Source organism: Scyliorhinus canicula, chromosome 8, assembly GCF_902713615.1.
Source record: "Scyliorhinus canicula chromosome 8, sScyCan1.1, whole genome shotgun sequence".
Lineage (NCBI taxonomy): Eukaryota > Metazoa > Chordata > Chondrichthyes > Carcharhiniformes > Scyliorhinidae > Scyliorhinus > Scyliorhinus canicula.
The window spans coordinates 4,996,653-5,014,483 of NC_052153.1; the positions used below are offsets into that span (position 1 = coordinate 4,996,653).

The following is a 17,831-nucleotide window of genomic DNA, read 5'->3' on the forward strand; positions in this document are numbered from 1 at the left end:
TAACGAGCAGCGGGGCGGAGTAACGAGCAGCGGGACGGAGTAACGAGCAGCGGGACGGAGTAACGAGCAGCGGGACGGAGTAACGTGCAGCGGGACGGCGTAACGAGCAGCAGGGCGGGCTACTGTGCAGCGGGACGGAGTAACGAGCAGCGGGACGGAGTAACGTGCAGCGGGACAGCGTAACGAGCAGCGGGACGGAGTAACGTGCAGCGGGACAGCGTAACGAGCAGCGGGACGGAGTAACGTGCAGCGGGGCAGCGTAACGTGCAGCGGGACGGAGTAACGAGCAGCGGGGCAGCGTAACGTGCAGCGGGACGGAGTAACGTGCAGCGGGACGGAGTAACGAGCAGCGGGACGGCGTAACGAGCAGCGGGACGGCGTAACGAGCAGCGGGACGGAGTAACGAGCAGCGGGACGGCGTAACGAGCAGCGGGACGGAGTAACGAGCAGCGGGACGGAGTAACGAGCAGCGGGGCGGAGTAACGAGCAGCGGGACGGCGTAACGAGCAGCGGGACGGCGTAACGAGCAGCGGGACGGAGTAACGAGCAGCAGGACGGCGTAACGAGCAGGGGGGGCGGAGTAACGAGCAGCAGGGCGGGCTACCGTGCAGCGGGACAGCGTAATGTGCACTGAGAGGGTGGGTTGAGGTGCTGTATTGTAATGTGCTCCGTGCTAATTCAGTCCAGTATTGTCTATCAGTTACAGCTTCAGGAGAATGCAGAATTCTGCTGATTTTAAAAAATTCATTCTTGGGTTTTGAGTGTTGTTGGCAAAGCCAGAATTTATTGCCCACCCTTAATTGCCCGTATGAAAAAAGTAGTGAGCTGCCTTATTCTTGATTTGCAGCCATTCCGTATGGTGAATCTGCTCCATTGGTGCTGTTCGGGAGGGAGTTCTGGCTTTTTAAAAAGCAGTGAGATTGAAGGACCCGTGATAGATTTCGACGTTGGATAGTGTAGTGTTGGAGGGGAACTTGGGAGGTGGTGTTCCCATGTGTCTGCTGCCCACGTTTTCTAGGTGGCAGAAGGTGCAGGTTTGAGATAAGGAAGTGAAGTGATTTTTGAAGCGGTAGGCAGTGTTGCCATTAGGGAAACAGCAGCCAATTTGTACACAGCAAGATCTCTCAAACTGCAGTTCGATGGCAGCCAGGTCATTTGTCTTCGTGACTTTGACAGATATTGACCACGACACTAGGGAAAGGTCCCTTGCTCTTTGAAACGGTTCTATGGAAGATTAAAATCGCTTTTTTAAACTGTTTTTACTTCCAGTCTCCAATCTAGCAAGTCCATCTCCTTCTTGGTTGGCCTAAAGTGACACATCTTTGAGTATTATTCAGTACTTTACATGGGAATTTTATATTAGTTTCCAGTTGTGTAGTTGCTTCAGGTGCCTTTACAAAAGCCCCCTTCACACCCTCCTAAGTGCCACTACCAGCATTTGTGTTATTAATGATATTGTCCTGGTTACACTTGGTATGGATTAATAATGGAGATGAACAGCCACGTGGGAATCACAGATCCCTCAGTGAGCTGCTCCTCTCCTGCTCTTCGTCTGGAGTGTGATCTTTTGCTTGGGACATTAAACCGAGGCACCCTCCCCCCTTGTGGCCTGAAAAGACCCTACGGTATTCCTTTGAGGAGCAGCGGGGAAGTTCTCACTGATATCCCATATTTATCCCTCGTCCAACACCTCAAAAAGAAAAGCAGATTATCCGGTCATTATCCCGTTGCTGTTTGTGGGAGCTCCCCCCCCACTCTCATCTGCCACTGCAACCCTCGTTCCTGCCTTTGTTACCACCCGACTCGACTAATCTAAGGCTCTGCTGATGGCCTCCCATCTTCCACTCTCTGTAAACTTCAGTTCATCCAAAACTCTACCCGAACTCGTGTTAAATCCCACTCGCCCGCCAACTCTGCGGCTATCGACCCATCCTGGCAATCCAGCGACTCGTGTACAATCCCAACCTCCCATCTCTGTAACCTCCTCCAGCCCGTTAACCCCTCTGCCATCTCTGTGCTCCTCCACGTCGCTTCTCCTGAGCAGACCCCGGTTTTCACCACTCCACCATCAGTGGCCATGCCCTCGGCTGCTGAAGGTCTGAACTCCGAAACACTCTCCCTATTTCGTCCTAAACTCTCTCCTTCAAGGAGGCTCTTAAAGCCAAACTCCCAAACCAAGCTTTTGGCCACCTGCCCTAATCTCGCTTCTTGTGCACTTTGGTGCTGAATTGTTTTTGCTACATTGGAAGGTGCTATATAAATGCAAGTTGATTGTTTTTTAATTCATGGAAACTATTTGTTAAATTGCAGCTGGAACTAAGTGACAACAGGATTTCTGGAGGGTTAGACATCCTGGCAGAGAAACTTCCGAATCTCACACACCTAAACCTCAGCGGGAATAAACTCAAAGACATCAGTACATTGGAACCTCTGGTATCTCGTTTTATTTGCTTTCTCTGTTATTGAGTCTTAAAATGTCTGCTGTGCACTCTAACTGCACCTGCTGGCTGGCAGGATGTTACAATCTGCTGTTTTCTCTTTAAGAAGGTCAGCAGATTTTGCAAGAATGCACGTCTGTGATAAATGCCGTTGCATTAATCTAAAATTTACCATCTGCATTAATCTAAATATAGACATAAGTTGGCAGGATGGTGTAAAACGTCCCCATTTGAAGATGGGGGGTGAAATTAAAATAAAAAGGATGTCTCGTCCGCTGACTCTGCCCCCCCACCACCTGTCCCGCTTGTTATGGTGGGTGTGTAGCCGACACTAAGGCTTCTTGAAGTCCTTAACTAGCCAATGAAAGATCTGTCAAGGACCACCTTCTGCCTGCGCTAATGGGTGGGGAAAGGCAGAAGGCAAATGGTCAGCACAGTATTCTTCCTACCGCATGTTAATGGTAGGGAGGGAGGGAGTACCTCCTTCGGGGGTCCGCTGTTCCCACTGGGGGCACTGCCCCCCCCCAAGATAGTACCCCACTTTGTGCTTCCATACGCATACACATCCCTCTCTCACACACACACCCACACCTTTCCGTCTTATACACACTCTGTATGATCCCTCTCTCTCTCACACACGCTCATCCTTTTCACACTTGCCCACACACGCACCACACGTATGCACACATGCGCTCTCTCTCTCTCTCTCTCTCTATCGTATGCTCTCTCTCTCTCTCACCCTCACCTTTCTCTCTGATACGCACTCATTATGAACTCGCCCGCTTGCACATACTCGCCCCACTCTCACTCTCACAACACGCTCTTGCCACTCTCACACACACACAAACACACACTCTTCACCCCCTCTCTCTCTCTCTCTCTCTCTCATACACTCACCGCACACACATGCACACTCCTCTCATGCACACGTACGCACACACTTGCCTCTCACACATACACATTCTTAAATCGCACACACACGCAGTTGCCCATGCACATGCTCGCCTTTCTCACTTACTCGCCTCTCACACACACTCGCCTCTCGCACACACACTCATGCCTCTCTCTCTCCATTCTACTCTCTCTAGTGTATGATCTCTATTATACTCTCTCTCTCTATCGTATGCTCACTCTCTATCGTACGCTCAATCTCACTATTGTACGCTCACTCTCTTTCTATCATATGCTCATCTCTCTCTATCGTACGGTCACTCTCTCTATTGTACGACCTGACTCTATCATACGCTCTGTCTCTATTGTACACACTCTCTCTCTCTCGATATCGTACTCTCTTACTCTCTATCGTACTCTCTTTCTCTCTCTATCCTTCTCATTCTCTCTCTTATCGTACGCTCTCTCTCTCTATTGTACACCCTTTCTATCATATGCTCTCTCTCTATCATAATCTCTCTCTCGTACTCTCCCTCTCTCGTACGTTCCCTTTCTTGTATGCTCTCTCTCATACGCTGTCTCTCGTATGCGCTCTCTCTCTAGTATGCTCTCTTTCTCTAGTACGCTATCTCTTTCTCTCATACACTCTCTTTCTCTCATACTCTCCCTCGTACGCTCTCTCTCGTACGCTCTCTCTCTCTTGCACGTTCTCTTTCTATTGCATTCTTTCTCTCTCTCAATCGTACGCTCTCTCTCTCGTACACTTTCTCTTTCTATCATACGCTCTCTCTCTCGTCACTCTCTCTCTCGTCGCTCTCTCTCTCGTACGCTCTCTCTCTCGTACGCTCTCTCTCTCGTACACTCTCTCTCATACGCTCTTTCTCTAGTACTCTCTCTAGTACGCTCTCTCTCTAGTATGCTCTCTCTCTAGTACGCTCTCTCTCTAGTACGCTCTCTCTCTAGTACGCTCTCTCTCTAGTACGCTCTCTCTCTAGTACGCTCTCTCTCTAGTACGCTCTCTCTCTAGTACGCTCTCTCTCTAGTACGCTCTCTCTAGTATGCTTTGCTCTCTAGTATGGGCTTTCGCTCTCTAGTATGCTTTCGCTCTCTAGTATGCTCTCTCTAGTATTCTCTCTCTCATACACTCTCTCTTTGTCTCTCGTACGCTCTCTCTCGTACGCTCCATCTCTCTCGTACGCTCACTCTCTCTATCATACACTCTCTCTCTATCATCCTCTCTCTCTCTCTCTCTCTCTCCCCCTCTCTATCTCGTACCCTCTCTCTCGACTAACCAAAGGATTTACTCCATATGATCGGCTGCAAATAATTCTCAAAACCTCCCAACAGCATTGCAAATGAATGGAACTTCTGCCTAATTGATTTGTTTTAATTGTCAAGAAAGTTTGAACTGTGGCATGTTTGGGACGTATTCAGGAATTGGTAGCCACCCATTTGCCAGATGTAGTTGTATCTGTCTGGACTTTCCCGGGAATACTACCTCCCTTTCACCCTGATCCTTTATCAATTCCTGTCGGACAATCGAACTCCACAGGCCTGGAGTCGCTGCTCAATTATGATGTTTCTCATCGGAACCAGGATTGTGGAATTTTAAGCTTTGTCCAGGACAAGTTGCTGTGAGCATTGATCTATTTCTGAGCAAATCGCTCTAGAAGCGGGCTCTACTCCAGAGAATTGGCCAGAGACCCAGGGCAAGTTTCACATTTTTGAAAATGTATTCATTCGTTGGAGACGGGGGTCACTGGATGGGCCAGTACTTATTGCCCATGCCTCATTGCCCTTGAGCTAAGGGGCTTGCTCGGCTATTTCAGAGGACAGTTATGAGTTAACCACATTGCTATGGGTCTGGAGTCACATGTAGGCCAGACCGGGTAAGGACGGCAGATTTCCTTCCCTAAAGGGCGTTAGTGAACCAGATGGGTTTTTCTGACAATCAACAACATATCACGGCCTTTTCATGGCCACTATTGCTGAGAATGGCTTCTTATTCCAGATTTTATTGCCAGAATTTAAATTCGACCAGCTGCCAGGGCGGGATTAGTTTGGATCTCTGGATTACTAGTCCAGCGACATCAGCACTCTCCGCATCTCCCCATTACCTCATTGGGACTTCCTGTTTTCCCCTTGTTAGGGCATCCAAGGAGACTCCAGAATGGAACAGGTTTTTTTTTTTGGACGCAATGTTCTCACATTGTGAAAGGTTTGAATTAACGTTTAGGAAGTGCTGACCCAATCTAAACGGGGCAGCACGGTAGCACAGTGGTTAGCACTATGGCTTCACAGTGCCAGGGTCCCAGGTTCGATTCCCGGCTTGGGTCACTGTCTGTGCGGAGTCTGCACCTTCTCCCCGTGTCTGCGTGGGTTTCCTCCGGGTGCTCCGGCTTCCTCCCACAAATTCCAAAAGATGTACTTGTTAGGTGAATTGGACATTCTGAATTCTCCCTCAGTGTACCCGAACAGGTGCCGGAGTGTGGTGACTAGGGGCTTTTCACAGTAACTTCATTGCAGTGTTAATGTAAGCCTACTTGTGACAATAAAGATTATTATTATTATACAATTTTTTGCGTATATAGTTGTATAATTTTAAGCCCATTGTGGATTATTCACAGGAGATAAATTGGCACTCTGATTAAAAACACTTTATTTGTGATAAAAATGCTTTATTTGTGATAAATCCATTTTCAGCTGAATGAATCAAACTTTACCGCTCTAGACCTATCGAGGGGCATCTTTTGTGAAGCAATTTTTTATTTTTTTAAAAATTGCGCCTCAGTACCGTCAAGCTGCACTGGTTCACCCCGGGTTTTACATTTGCCATATGCAAATGATTTGGTGCAGGAACTCTGGGGAGTACTTTTCAAAACCGACCTAGGTTTGGGCCACAATTTAGAATCACCGATGGGCCCCAGGGTGGGAATCTTGTCTTAGTAAAGAGCAGACTGAGGGGTGACCAGATAGAGGTGCCTGGCGATGATGAAGTGGCTTGATCGAGTAGGCGTGTAGAAAATGAGGCCATCAATTTAAAATAGTCACTAATAAATTCATTCGGGGATTCGGGAGAAACCTCTTCACCCAGGGAGCGGGGAGAATGCGGAACCCGCTCCCACGGGAAGGTGTTGAGGTGAATAGTGCCGATACAATTAAGGGGAAGATAAACACGTGAGGGAGCGAGAAAGGAATAGAAAGATATGCTGATTGGGTGGAGGTGAAGTCCAGGTGAAGGCGGAGAGGTGACTTAATAGAGACATATAAGATAGTCAGAGGGTTAGATAGGGTGGACAGTGAGAGTCTTTTTCCTCGGATGGTGATGACCAACACGAGGGGACATAGCTTTAAATTGAGGGGTGATAGATATAGGACAGATATCAGAGGCAGTTTCTTTACTCAGAGAGTAGTAGGGGTGTGGAACGCCCTGCCTGCAACAGTAGTAGACTCGCCAACTTTAAGGGCATTTAAGTGGTCACTGGATAGACATATGGATGAAAATGGAATAGTGTAGGTCAGATAGGCTTCAGATGGTTTCACAGGTCGGCACAACATCGCGGGCCGAAGGGCCCGTACTGCGCTGTAGTGTTCTATGTTCTATGTTCTAAGTCGAGTTGGGAAGAGGCTTGAGCGGAGCACAAACACTGGACTGAAGCAGTTGGGCCGAATGGCCTGTCTTTCTGTGGCTGTAGATTCAACGTCATGTTTCCTTCACAGAAAAAGTTGGAAAACCTGAAGAGTCTGGATCTTTTTAACTGCGAAGTGACAAATTTGAACGACTACAGAGAAAGTGTGTTCAAGCTCCTCCCACAGCTGATGTACCTGGATGGTTATGATCAGGAAGATCGGGAGGCTCCTGACTCGGATGCAGAAGCCGATGGAGTCGACGATGACGAGGATGATGAAGGTAAGAACTGCTGTTCTGGAGGAAAAAAACAGTAAATGTTTAACACAGTAAATGTGTTAAATTGGTGCACACCGTAATGAGGTGTAAATCTAATCCAGTGTGATGAATGAGGGAATATTACATATTCGATGTACTTGGTGCAGTAAGGGTTAACGGTCTGGGTTAGTGTGTGTGACTGCTGCAGTCATGTTTTTTTAAAACCCTGGTTTTGAAAGACAGCCAGGCTTTTTGGAGACAGGTGTAATTGAAGCATCATAAAAGTATGGGCTAATGGACTTTTGTTTATACGAGGAGGGTTCCCTGCGGAGTTGATAATTAGAGACATCTTCTTCAGTTTCGTAAATGATGTAGTTAATGGGAGGAACCAGGGGCTGAAGCAGTTTCTGGGGGTTTAAAAAATTAAAAAAAAATTTTTAGAATATCCAATTCATTTTTTCCAATTAAGGGGCAATTTAGCGTGGCCAATCCACCTACCCTGCACATCTTTGGGTTGTGGGGGTGAAACCCACGCAGACATGGGGAGAATGTGCAAACTCCTCACAGACAGTGACCCAGGGCCGGGATTCGAACCCGGTTCCTCAGCGCCGTAGGCAGCGATGCTAACCACAGCTTCTGGGGTTTGAGTTTAGTTTTGGATTGGGATGTGAACAGACAAGGAGCTGTGCTCGCAATACAGTTCAGTTAAAGATCTGACTGGGGACAGACTAGAAACCTCCAGACAATGAGTTAAAGATTTGCCTGTGAACAGGGTAGGAGCAATTTCAAAGGCTGGCAGTTTAAACCATAGTTAAGACAGGCAAGCATCTGCAGCTGGTTCCTGAAGGATCTCTTTTTCTCAGTGGTTTATCCGAAAACTTCTTACAGCGAGTATTCCTGAGTCTGCTAACTGTATTTGAAAGTGGATTGTCACCCGAGATGGGTTTTGTTTGAGTGGAGATAAAGATAGCAATTAAGGGTTATTGTGTCATGGTATTATTAAGCATTGTTTAACTGGTAATTGTAAGGTGTTTGTCTTTATGATAACGTTAGTAATACTAACTAATGCATGGAATCATTTGTGGAGCAAAGTATCCTTTCCTCGCAGTCTTACAAATAAAATAAAATATCGGGGTTTCTATCCAGTATCCTAGCAACTGTCTTGGGGTCTGGTCTGGATTGTAATGCCAGAATAGATTTTCAAGGGCACTACTGTTTCTATCTCTTCTATAGAATGATACAGCACTGAGGATGCCTTTGTACATGTGCTGGCTCTTGGAAAGAGCCATATAATTACTGTAGATCGCTGTGTCTCAATCAGCTCAGTATATAAGATTACCCCGTTTTTCCAGCCCCTCCAACTTAATCAACAAAGCACAAAAGCTGGTTTCAAGCTAAAGGTGGTAACATTCGCTATCTTGACCAATTACCATGCTCCAGTGAGGGAATTGGGTGTCAGTGAAAAATTGGTGTGAGAATGGAAAGAAACAGGAATCTGTCATAAAGACGCCCAAGACCAAATGTACCAGGAGACCGGGGATCATACATTGATCTGAGCTCGAGAAGCACATCAGGGAATGGGCCAGAGAAAATCGTCAGAATGGATACATCGTCACCAGAAATGCAATGCGTGCTGACGCACTTTTAACTGGGCCAAATCAAACCCACCGAGTCCAGGAAAGATTTTGGACTAACAGCTAGTTGGTGCAGTCCACATAATGGAATGAAGCAGTCCAGTGCTGCGACAGAAGACCACGATCGCTCGGAGACCACCAAGATATATCGATGTGAAACTGACCAGTTTCCAGCAATTCTTAATCGGACAACAATAAGAACGCGAGCTCCCACGATGCCACATCAGCAACACTGATGACGCAGCCATGAATTTTTATGTGTTCAGCAAGCGAACTGTGGGTGGAAAAGTTTGAAAACAGTTCGGTGAAAATGACAGGACATGGGAAAACAAGATTCACAGTGGCCTTCATGGCCCAACGGAACAGAATTAAAGCCCATGGTAATTTTCAAATGTAAGAGCATGGCAACCGCCCAGATTCCTGCACGTCGATGGCAATAGTAGGCAGATGAGGATGGAGTGAAGTTGCAGATTGATAAATGTTGGATAGCTATCCACTCTCCTTCAGAACTCTGTCGCCTTTCCTGGACTTCAATTGCAACTTATTCTACGCTCCCTAAACTTGGAATCATCCAAAACCTTTTCCGAAGAGGTAGTCATATTGGACTTAACATTAACTCTGTGTCTCCCTCTGCCGATGTTGCCAGACCTGCTGAGCTTGTCCAGTATTGTTTGTTTTTATTGGCAAAAATGTTGTGAGGTTCTGTAATTGAGACTGACCGTTTAGTTCAGTGGTGTGGAAAAATTCTGGGAAATATATTATGGTTAAAATAAATTGAATCTTCTATTTCATATATGTTCTCCAATCTGCATGATGGGGCAAAATCGTGCAGTTGAAGGGGATTAAAATATGGGATGAGGTCTTTCAAGTAATTGAGCGGTTGCATTGGGATCATTATCCTGGGCAGTTGTCACAGGTTTAGGTCAGTTGTGTGACGACTGTGTGGGCTCCCAGTGACAGACCGTGTTCCAAAGTGCAAACTCACCAGGGGTGCGCAATGAATTTGAAGATTTTTGTTTAATTACTTGTAGAAGGAGAGGAAGAGGAGGAGGAGGATGAAGAAGAAGATGGAGAAGAAGAACTTGATGAGGAGGACGACGATGAGGAGGGGGAAGATGATGAAGATGAAGTCAGTGCAGAAGAAGAGGTAAGAGCTGAGTGGAAAGGTTAAGGCAGTGCCACTGTTTTGGCACTGGTTGTGGAGTCCACATTGTTTTTTATCAATAATCCCGAGGCTCGCATTGAAAAACCCACCTTGGTTGTTTTAAATTGCACTGTTAAAGCTGGTTGCAAATCCTAAGAAATAGGAACCTTTTTGTTAATGGTTGTCAGAAGTAAAAGGATGTTGAAATCAGCACAGTGGCTGATGATTATAGAGGTGAGATTTGTGGTTATTCTGGAATCGCACAGCACAGGAGCCCATTTGGCCCATTGTGTCTCTCTTGGCTCTTTGAAACAGCTATCCCATTGGTTCCATTTCCCTGCTATATGCCCACAATCCTGAAAGTCTATATTCAAATCCCTTCCTGAGAGCTCTTGTTGCATCTGCTTCCTAACAACCCGCTGTGTGTTTTTTAAAAATTCTCACCATCTCTACACTGATTCCTTCGCCAATTATCTTCGATCTATGCCACCTGGTTACTGACCCTCCTGGCCAATGGAATCAGTTTCTCCTGATTTACTCTGTGAAAACCCTTCACGATTTTGAACACCTCTGTCAAATCTCCCCATGACCTTCCTGCTCTGTGGGGAACTGTCACAGTTTCCACTCGAGCTGATCAGGTGAGAAACACAGAGTTAACGATTCAAGTCTGTGAGCCGGCTTCTCGATGTTTAGTGAATTGTTGAACTATAAACTTAATTAACTTGCAGAGATGAAAGAATAAAACATCATAAAAATGAATGGATAATATTTCCCCTCCCTCTCCAGGCCTTCTCGTTCTTAATTTTTGTCGTTAAGCTCTTGCTACTTCTGATAAAGAGCCATATGGACTTGAAATGTTTTTTTAAATATAAATTTAGAGTACCCAATTATTTTTTCCAATTAAGGGGCAATTTTAGCATGGCCAATCCGCCTATCCTGCACCTTGTTTGGGGGTGAGACCCACGCAGACAAGGGGAGAATGTGCAAACTCCACACGGACGGTGACCCGGGGCCAGGATCGAACCCGGGTCCTTGGCCCCGTGAGGCACCAGTGCTACCCGCTGTACCGCCCCGGACTCCGAATGTTAACTCCGTTTACTCACCCTCCAGATGCTGCCAGACCTGCTTGAGTTTTCCCAGCATCCTCTGTTTTTGTTTTAGATGTACGCATCGTTTGTGCTCACTTAAGGCCATTTTTGTTTGGTAGTACAGAACTTGAATGTTGTGGAAAAGAGACGTTCTGTCGAAACTTTTCATCTTGTACCCAGCAGGATAATTCACGAGCATATCAATGTCAGGGAGTACAACAAAGCTTTGACAGAATCTCTCTTTGCGACAGTAGTCAAGTTCTGTACGACCAAACCGAATTGGAAAATGTTCCAATACTTTCCATTTTGGGCATCATGGGGTCAGGTGCGACTCTTCCCCCAAAAATGTGAATTGGTCCTAATGCCGGAAGAGGAGGTATTCCCAAGGGACCAGGCTGTCTCACATAATCTGGTCTCTACGAATTTTAGAAACTGTGTGCCATAAATCTGTGTCCACCATGCGGTAGACATCTCCAGGTTTGGGCAGTGATGAGTTGTACCCTCACTGACAGCACGGTTATTTGTGAAAGATTTAAATCCAGACCCTCGAGGTGAAAGGTTAGTGTCTAATCCGCTGTAACGTCCATTCCTATAGATTTGTATTTCAAAGTTGATACCATAGGGAAAGGTCAATGTGAGCATAATTTGAAGATGAATTATCTTCTGTTCCTGGATACTGGTTCTAAGGTTCAGCGAGTTTCTTTTCCCTGCTTCTTTCCATTTCCCATGGAATAAAAAGAGGACATCATTGCTTTGGTACAATGAAGCTCGGGTTAGACTTCATATGAAGAACTGTGTCCAATTTGGGCACTGTTTCTCAGGAAGGATATATCCAACTTGGAGTGGGTGAAATGCAGATTCTTTGAGAATGATACCAGGACTAAAAATGTTACAATAAGGACAGGTGGCATAGACTAGGCTTGATTTGATTTGATTTATTATTGTCACATGTATTAGTATACAGTGAAAAGTGTTGTTTCTTGCATGCTGTACAGACAATGCATACCGTACATAGGGAAGGAAGGAGAGACTACAGAATGTAGTGTTACAGCCATAGCTAAGGTGTAGAGAAAAGATCAACTTAATACGAGGTAGGCCCATTCAAAAGTCTGATGGCAGCAGGGAAGAAGCTGTTCTTGAGTCGGTTGATACGTGCCCCCAAATTTTGTATCTTTTTCCTGAAGGAAGAAGGTGGAAGAGAATATGTCCGAGGTGCGTGGGGTCCTTAATTATGCTGGCTGCCTTTCCGAGGCAGCGGGAATTATAGATAGAATCAATGGATGGGAGGCTGGTTTGCGTGATGGACTGGGCTACATGCACAACCATTTGCAGTTTCCTGCGGTCTTGGGCAGAGCAGGCTCCATACCAAGCTGTGATACAACCAGAAAGAATGCTTTCTATGGTGCATCTGTAAACGTTGGAGAGAGTCGTAGCTGACATGCCAAATTTACTTAGTCTTCTGAGAAAGTAGAGTCCCTTACACTTCCTCGATGACAGAAGATTTAACAGATGATCGAATTGAGATGTGCTGCCGACACCCAGCTCTACCATACCATTGCCCCCCCCCCCGATCCCTCCATTGTGGCCAAGTATCAGATATTCAGCACTGGCTGCTCCGAGATTTACTCCAATTCCATATTACCCGGACTGAAGCCATTCCTTTCAGACCCAGCTCTAAACTCAAGTCCCCAGCTACCGACTCCATCGCTCTCCATGAAAACTCTGTGCAGCTGAACCGGTCAATTTCAACCTTGGTATGATATTTGACCTGAAATAAGTTGGGGGAGATGGTGGCGTAATGGTAATAACAGTGGACTAGTAATCCAGAGGCCCAGGGTAATACTCTGGGGACATGGGTCCAAATTCCACCAGGGCAGTTTGTGGCATTTAAACTCCATTAAATCTGGAATTGAGAGCTAGTCTTAATAATGGTGACCATGAGACTATCATGGATTGTCATTCACTGCTGACCTTTAGGGAGGGAAATCTGCCGCCCTTACCCGGCCTGGCCTACACGTGACTCCAGACCCACAGCAACGTGGTTGACTCTCAACTGCCCTCAGAAATGGCCGTGCGAGCCACTCAGTCCAAGGGGCAATTAGGGATGGGCAACAAAGGCAAAAAAAAATATTCTGACCTTGTGTACTACCTATTTCTAATTGTGAATTGTTGCCTGACTTTGCTCCTGTCTCAGCTGATTTGCTGCTGAATCTTTCATTCATGTCCTCCTTATCTCTAGACTTGACTATTCCAACCCCCTCCTGGCTGGCCTCCTGCAGTCTACCCTCCGTAAACTAATCCAAAAAGCTGCTGCCTGTGTCTCGTCTAGCGCCAGCTGCTGCTCCCCTATCACCCCTATGCTTGCCAACCTGTATCTGGTGCCTGATCAAGAGACAACTCGAGTTTAAACTTCTCAGCCATGCTTTCAAATCCCTCCTCTAGTTCTGCAACATCCGACAGGCACCCCCCCCCCCCCCCCCCCACCACCCCACCATGGCATCAGCGTCCGCCAGATCCTGCACTCTTTGACCATTCCCGCTTTTTAAACACCCCGGTATTGGTGTCCAGGCCTTTAGCCGCCAAGGCAAAGCCTCTGGAATTCCTTCCCTACACCTCTCTGTCTCTCGATCTCACTTTCTCCTTTTAATACACTCTTAAATCCACCTCTCTGCCCAAGCTTTTGGTCATCTGACCTGATATCGCCTTGTGTGGCTAAGTATCAGACTTTGTTTGATAATTATCCCATGAAGTATCCTGGGACTTTCACGAAGTTCAAGGAATGGTGAAAATAAGTAGCTTTAGTTGAGATGATTAAAGGATTTGGTCTGATCGGTAGAGCGACCCACTTTCCTCTGGCGGATGAGTCCAGAACAAAGGGTAAGAACCTTAAAATTAGAGCCAGGACATTGAGGGTGGTCAGGAAGCAATTCCTCACACAGAGGGGCAAGGAAATCTGAACTCTCTCTCACTCTCTCCGTCTCTCTCTGTCTCTGCCTTTCTCTGCCTCTCTCTCTCTCTCTCTCTCTGTCTCTCTCTCTGTCTCTCTCTCTGTCTCTCTCTCTCTGTCTCTCTCTGTCTCTGTCTCTCTATCTCTCTCTCTGACTCACTCTCTCTGTCTCTGCCTCTTTCTGTTTCTGTCTCTCTCTCTTTGTCTCTCTCTCTCACTCTCTCTCTCTATCTGTCTCTCTCTCTGTCTGTCTCCCTCTCTCACTCTCTCGCTCCGTCTCTCTCTGTCTCTGCCTCTGTCTGTCTGTCTCTCTATCTCTCCCTCTGACTCACTCTCTCCTTCTCTCTCTGTCTCTGCCTCTTTCTCTCTCTGTCTCTCTCTCTTTGTCTCTCTCTCACTCTCTCTCTCTCTCTCTCTCTCTCCATCTCTCTCTGTCTCTGCCTCTCTCTCTGTCTCTCTCTCTCTCTCAATCTCTTTCCACACCACCAAAAAGTTACTGAGGCTGAAGGACAATAGCAAATTTTAAAATTTTGAGGTGGAAAGATTTTTGTTGTGTCAGTGCATTGTGGGTTACAAAACCCAAGGTGAGTAGGTGAAGATACAGAGAAGCCATGGTCTAATTGAATAGTGGCAGAACGGAATAAAGGGGCTGAATGGCCTTTAGTTCTTCTGGCAGCTCTTAAAATCATAGAATCCCCACAATGCAGAAGGAGACCTTTCAGCCCATCAAGTCTGCAACGGCCCTCTGGAAGAGAACCCATCCCAAGCCCACTCCCCTGCCCTAACCCTTTAACTGCTCCTAACCTGCACATCTTTGGACTGTGGGGGGGGGGGGGGGGGGGGGGGGGAAGGAGGAACCGGAGCACCCGGAGGAAACCCACGCAGACACGGGGAGGACATGCAAACTCCACGCATTGGCTTCTGGCAAAAGGATTGTCCTCGATTTATGGGTGCACTACCCTGATCTGGGCTCGGGGTGATCGCAATAGTTTATTTTGCTCCTACCTCCGACACCGGCATTGTAGAGACAGCTGCTGTCAAAGTCTCCAGCTCAATTGCCCACTTTGTTTTGAAGGAATGCTCTTCAGATTTGTTACAACTGAGGGAAAGTGTCATGGAAAGGGCACACACAAAAGGAAGGGTGACCTCTGCAGTCGGTGACGGTCGAATCAGGAGATTTCTCAGCACAGAAGGGAAAGGCTGTCCAGCCTGTCACAGTTTTGCTCGTTCTTTTTGAAGAGCTGACCAATTTAGTCCCATCTCCTCCCCATAATCCTACACATTAATCCTCTTCCAACTCCATGTCCAGTTGCCTTTTGAAAGTTCCTGCGGAATCGGAGAGGATCCAGGTCACCATTCTCTCTAACTTTCTCCGTCCATGTGTGACGTGGGTTCTGTTAGGTGCACCAATAACAGGGTAATGTGTGGGTGAGCCGCTCCAATAGAAACCTCATTTCTCTCTATTCCTTCATGTCGCTATCAGATGGTTGCAAAACATCTTGTGTCTCTTTGTTACACCCATTACCACTCCCTTTGACATTTGCATTATGAAATATATTTTCTAATTCAATCTCTCCTGACCTCCACCCAATCACAGACCCTCTCTTTTGTTATTCCTGATGTTATAATCCCTGTTGATATAACTGGACAGGAATATTCCACAATGGAACCCTGGCTCAAAAAACCAAACCGTAACTTTATTTTATAGAACAAGAAGGAACAGAGGCAGAGGGCCGCTAATTAGTTAAATTACAGGAAAAAAAACATTTATTAAACATGAAAAAAAAGGATTAAGAAGCAATACTCTTTAACTCCCCCTTAGCTTCGCAGCAGGGTAGCATGGTGGTTAGCATAAATGCTTCACAGCTCCAGGGTCCCAGGTTCGATTCCCGGCTGGGTCACTGTCTGTGTGGAGTCTGCACGTCCTCCCCCTGTGTGCGTGGGTTTCCTCCGGGCACTCCGGTTTCCTCCCACAGTCCAAAGATGTGCGGTTAGGTGGATTGGCCATGCTAAATTGCCCGTAGTGTCCTAATAAAAGTAAGGTTAAGGGGGGGGGGGTTGTTGGGTTACGGGTATAGGGTGGATACGTGGGTTTGAGTAGGGTGATCATGGCTCGGCACAACATTGAGGGCCGAAGGGCCTGTTCTGTGCTGTACTGTTCTATGTTCTATGTTCTAAATACCCACAGATTTAAAGATTAACACGTATTACAAAGTACGCCTTAACCTACAATAGTCTCAGTAATCCACATGTCCCTTTGAAGCCCACAGGATGACTGTGGTAAGATACACTCCTCTTTGAACCCAAGTGAATGATTGTAGATTTCTCCATAAAATGCCCCCAGATGATTGCTCTACCATGAGCCGCCTGATCCCACTGAACTCCAGCTTCCACGCCAAATTCCGCTTTCAAAAATCACACTTTCAAACCTTCTTTTAAATTATGCTTTCCCTCGTCTGCCTATATTGAGGTTTCACACCTCCCTCTCTCTCTCTCTCTCTCCCTCAGGTTTCCTTTGTCTTAAAGGCTTTTACACAAAATGAGGTCCAGCCGCCGATTTCCACAATTATTTCAAATAATGACTCCCAAATTGTAAGAGATTTCTCAAAAACATTAGCACTAATGCAGATATTTTTCTGGCCTCTCATGATCCTATGCCTTTTCAACGCTCTGTGACTTTACAGAACAATAATCTGATCTCGTTCCCAGTTTCCACTGTTCCGTTAACTCCAGACTTCTTGGAAAATTCTCTTCATTTCTCTAGTGTCCTTAACTAGCTGGACTTTAGGTTTATGGCATCTGTTTTCTTAACCATTAGTATGGCTTTTCTTTTAGCAAGGCTGAGGGAGATATTCCCTCTTTAGCCTTCGAAAACCAACTGCTTCTGGCAGACTTTTGAGCGCTGCCTCCTCTCTCGCTACCTATCTCCAACTGTAATCAGATGAGCTAAAATAAAACTTAAAAGCTTCCCTACCGTACAAGGTTCCGATTGCTAAGCAACCACTGCTGGTTTATTTACTCTTCACACTGTAGCCCTCTCTAAGCACAATAGAAGCACAGTTGGAATTGACCCCAACCCCCACACACACTAACACCTTTGTCCAAAATGAATCTAACTATCGGTTTGACCCTTCCAGGCACAGATACATTCATTGAAACCCACTTAAAACTACATCTTATTTTTAATATTTACCAATACAAATATAAAGCCCTTTAAAATTACCTTTCTTTCCTAATATTGCCCCCTGCCACTGACTGAAGAACTCTTGCATTTCTATCATTTTTCACTTCTAATGAAAGGTCATGGAACTGAAACATTAACTCTATTCGTCTCTCCACAGATGTTGCCTGACCTGCTGAATATTTACAGCATTTTCTACTTTTTATTACTAATTAGCTTTACCAGTTATCTTCCTGACCTGTAATTCTTACCTTAAAAACCTATTAGTAATAATACCTTATTGTCACACATAGGCTTCAATGTAATTTCACTGTGAAAAGCCCCTAGTCGCCACATTCCAGGGAGGCTAGTACGGAATTGAACCCGCGCTGCTGGCATTGTTCTGCATTACAAGCCAGCTGTTTAGCCCACCGTGCTAAACCCAGCCCCCTATTGCTGCTTTAAACCCAATTGTCCCAAATATCCTGTTGGTAATGCTCTCTGCCTCTCCTGAATCCCTGCCTCTCCTCTATCCCTGCCTGTTTCTCCACTTCCTTCCTGAACCTGACTCTCCACCTCTATCCTGAGCGAGTGGGAGGGAAGCGGCAAATGAGGAGGGGCGTTGCATGGGAGCACCCAGGAG

General features: G+C 46.3%; 1 protein-coding gene across 1 annotated transcript in view; it reads left to right on the forward strand.

The window, feature by feature from the left end:
• Nucleotides 1-17,831, forward strand: part of anp32b (acidic (leucine-rich) nuclear phosphoprotein 32 family, member B) — a 69,683-nt gene that overhangs the window by 44,506 nt on the left and 7,346 nt on the right. The window contains exons 3-5 of the mRNA XM_038804057.1: nt 2,311-2,433; nt 7,050-7,239; nt 9,881-9,996. Of these exons, the coding sequence (XP_038659985.1) occupies nt 2,311-2,433; nt 7,050-7,239; nt 9,881-9,996 (429 nt within the window). The remainder of the gene's footprint in view (nt 1-2,310; nt 2,434-7,049; nt 7,240-9,880; nt 9,997-17,831) is intronic.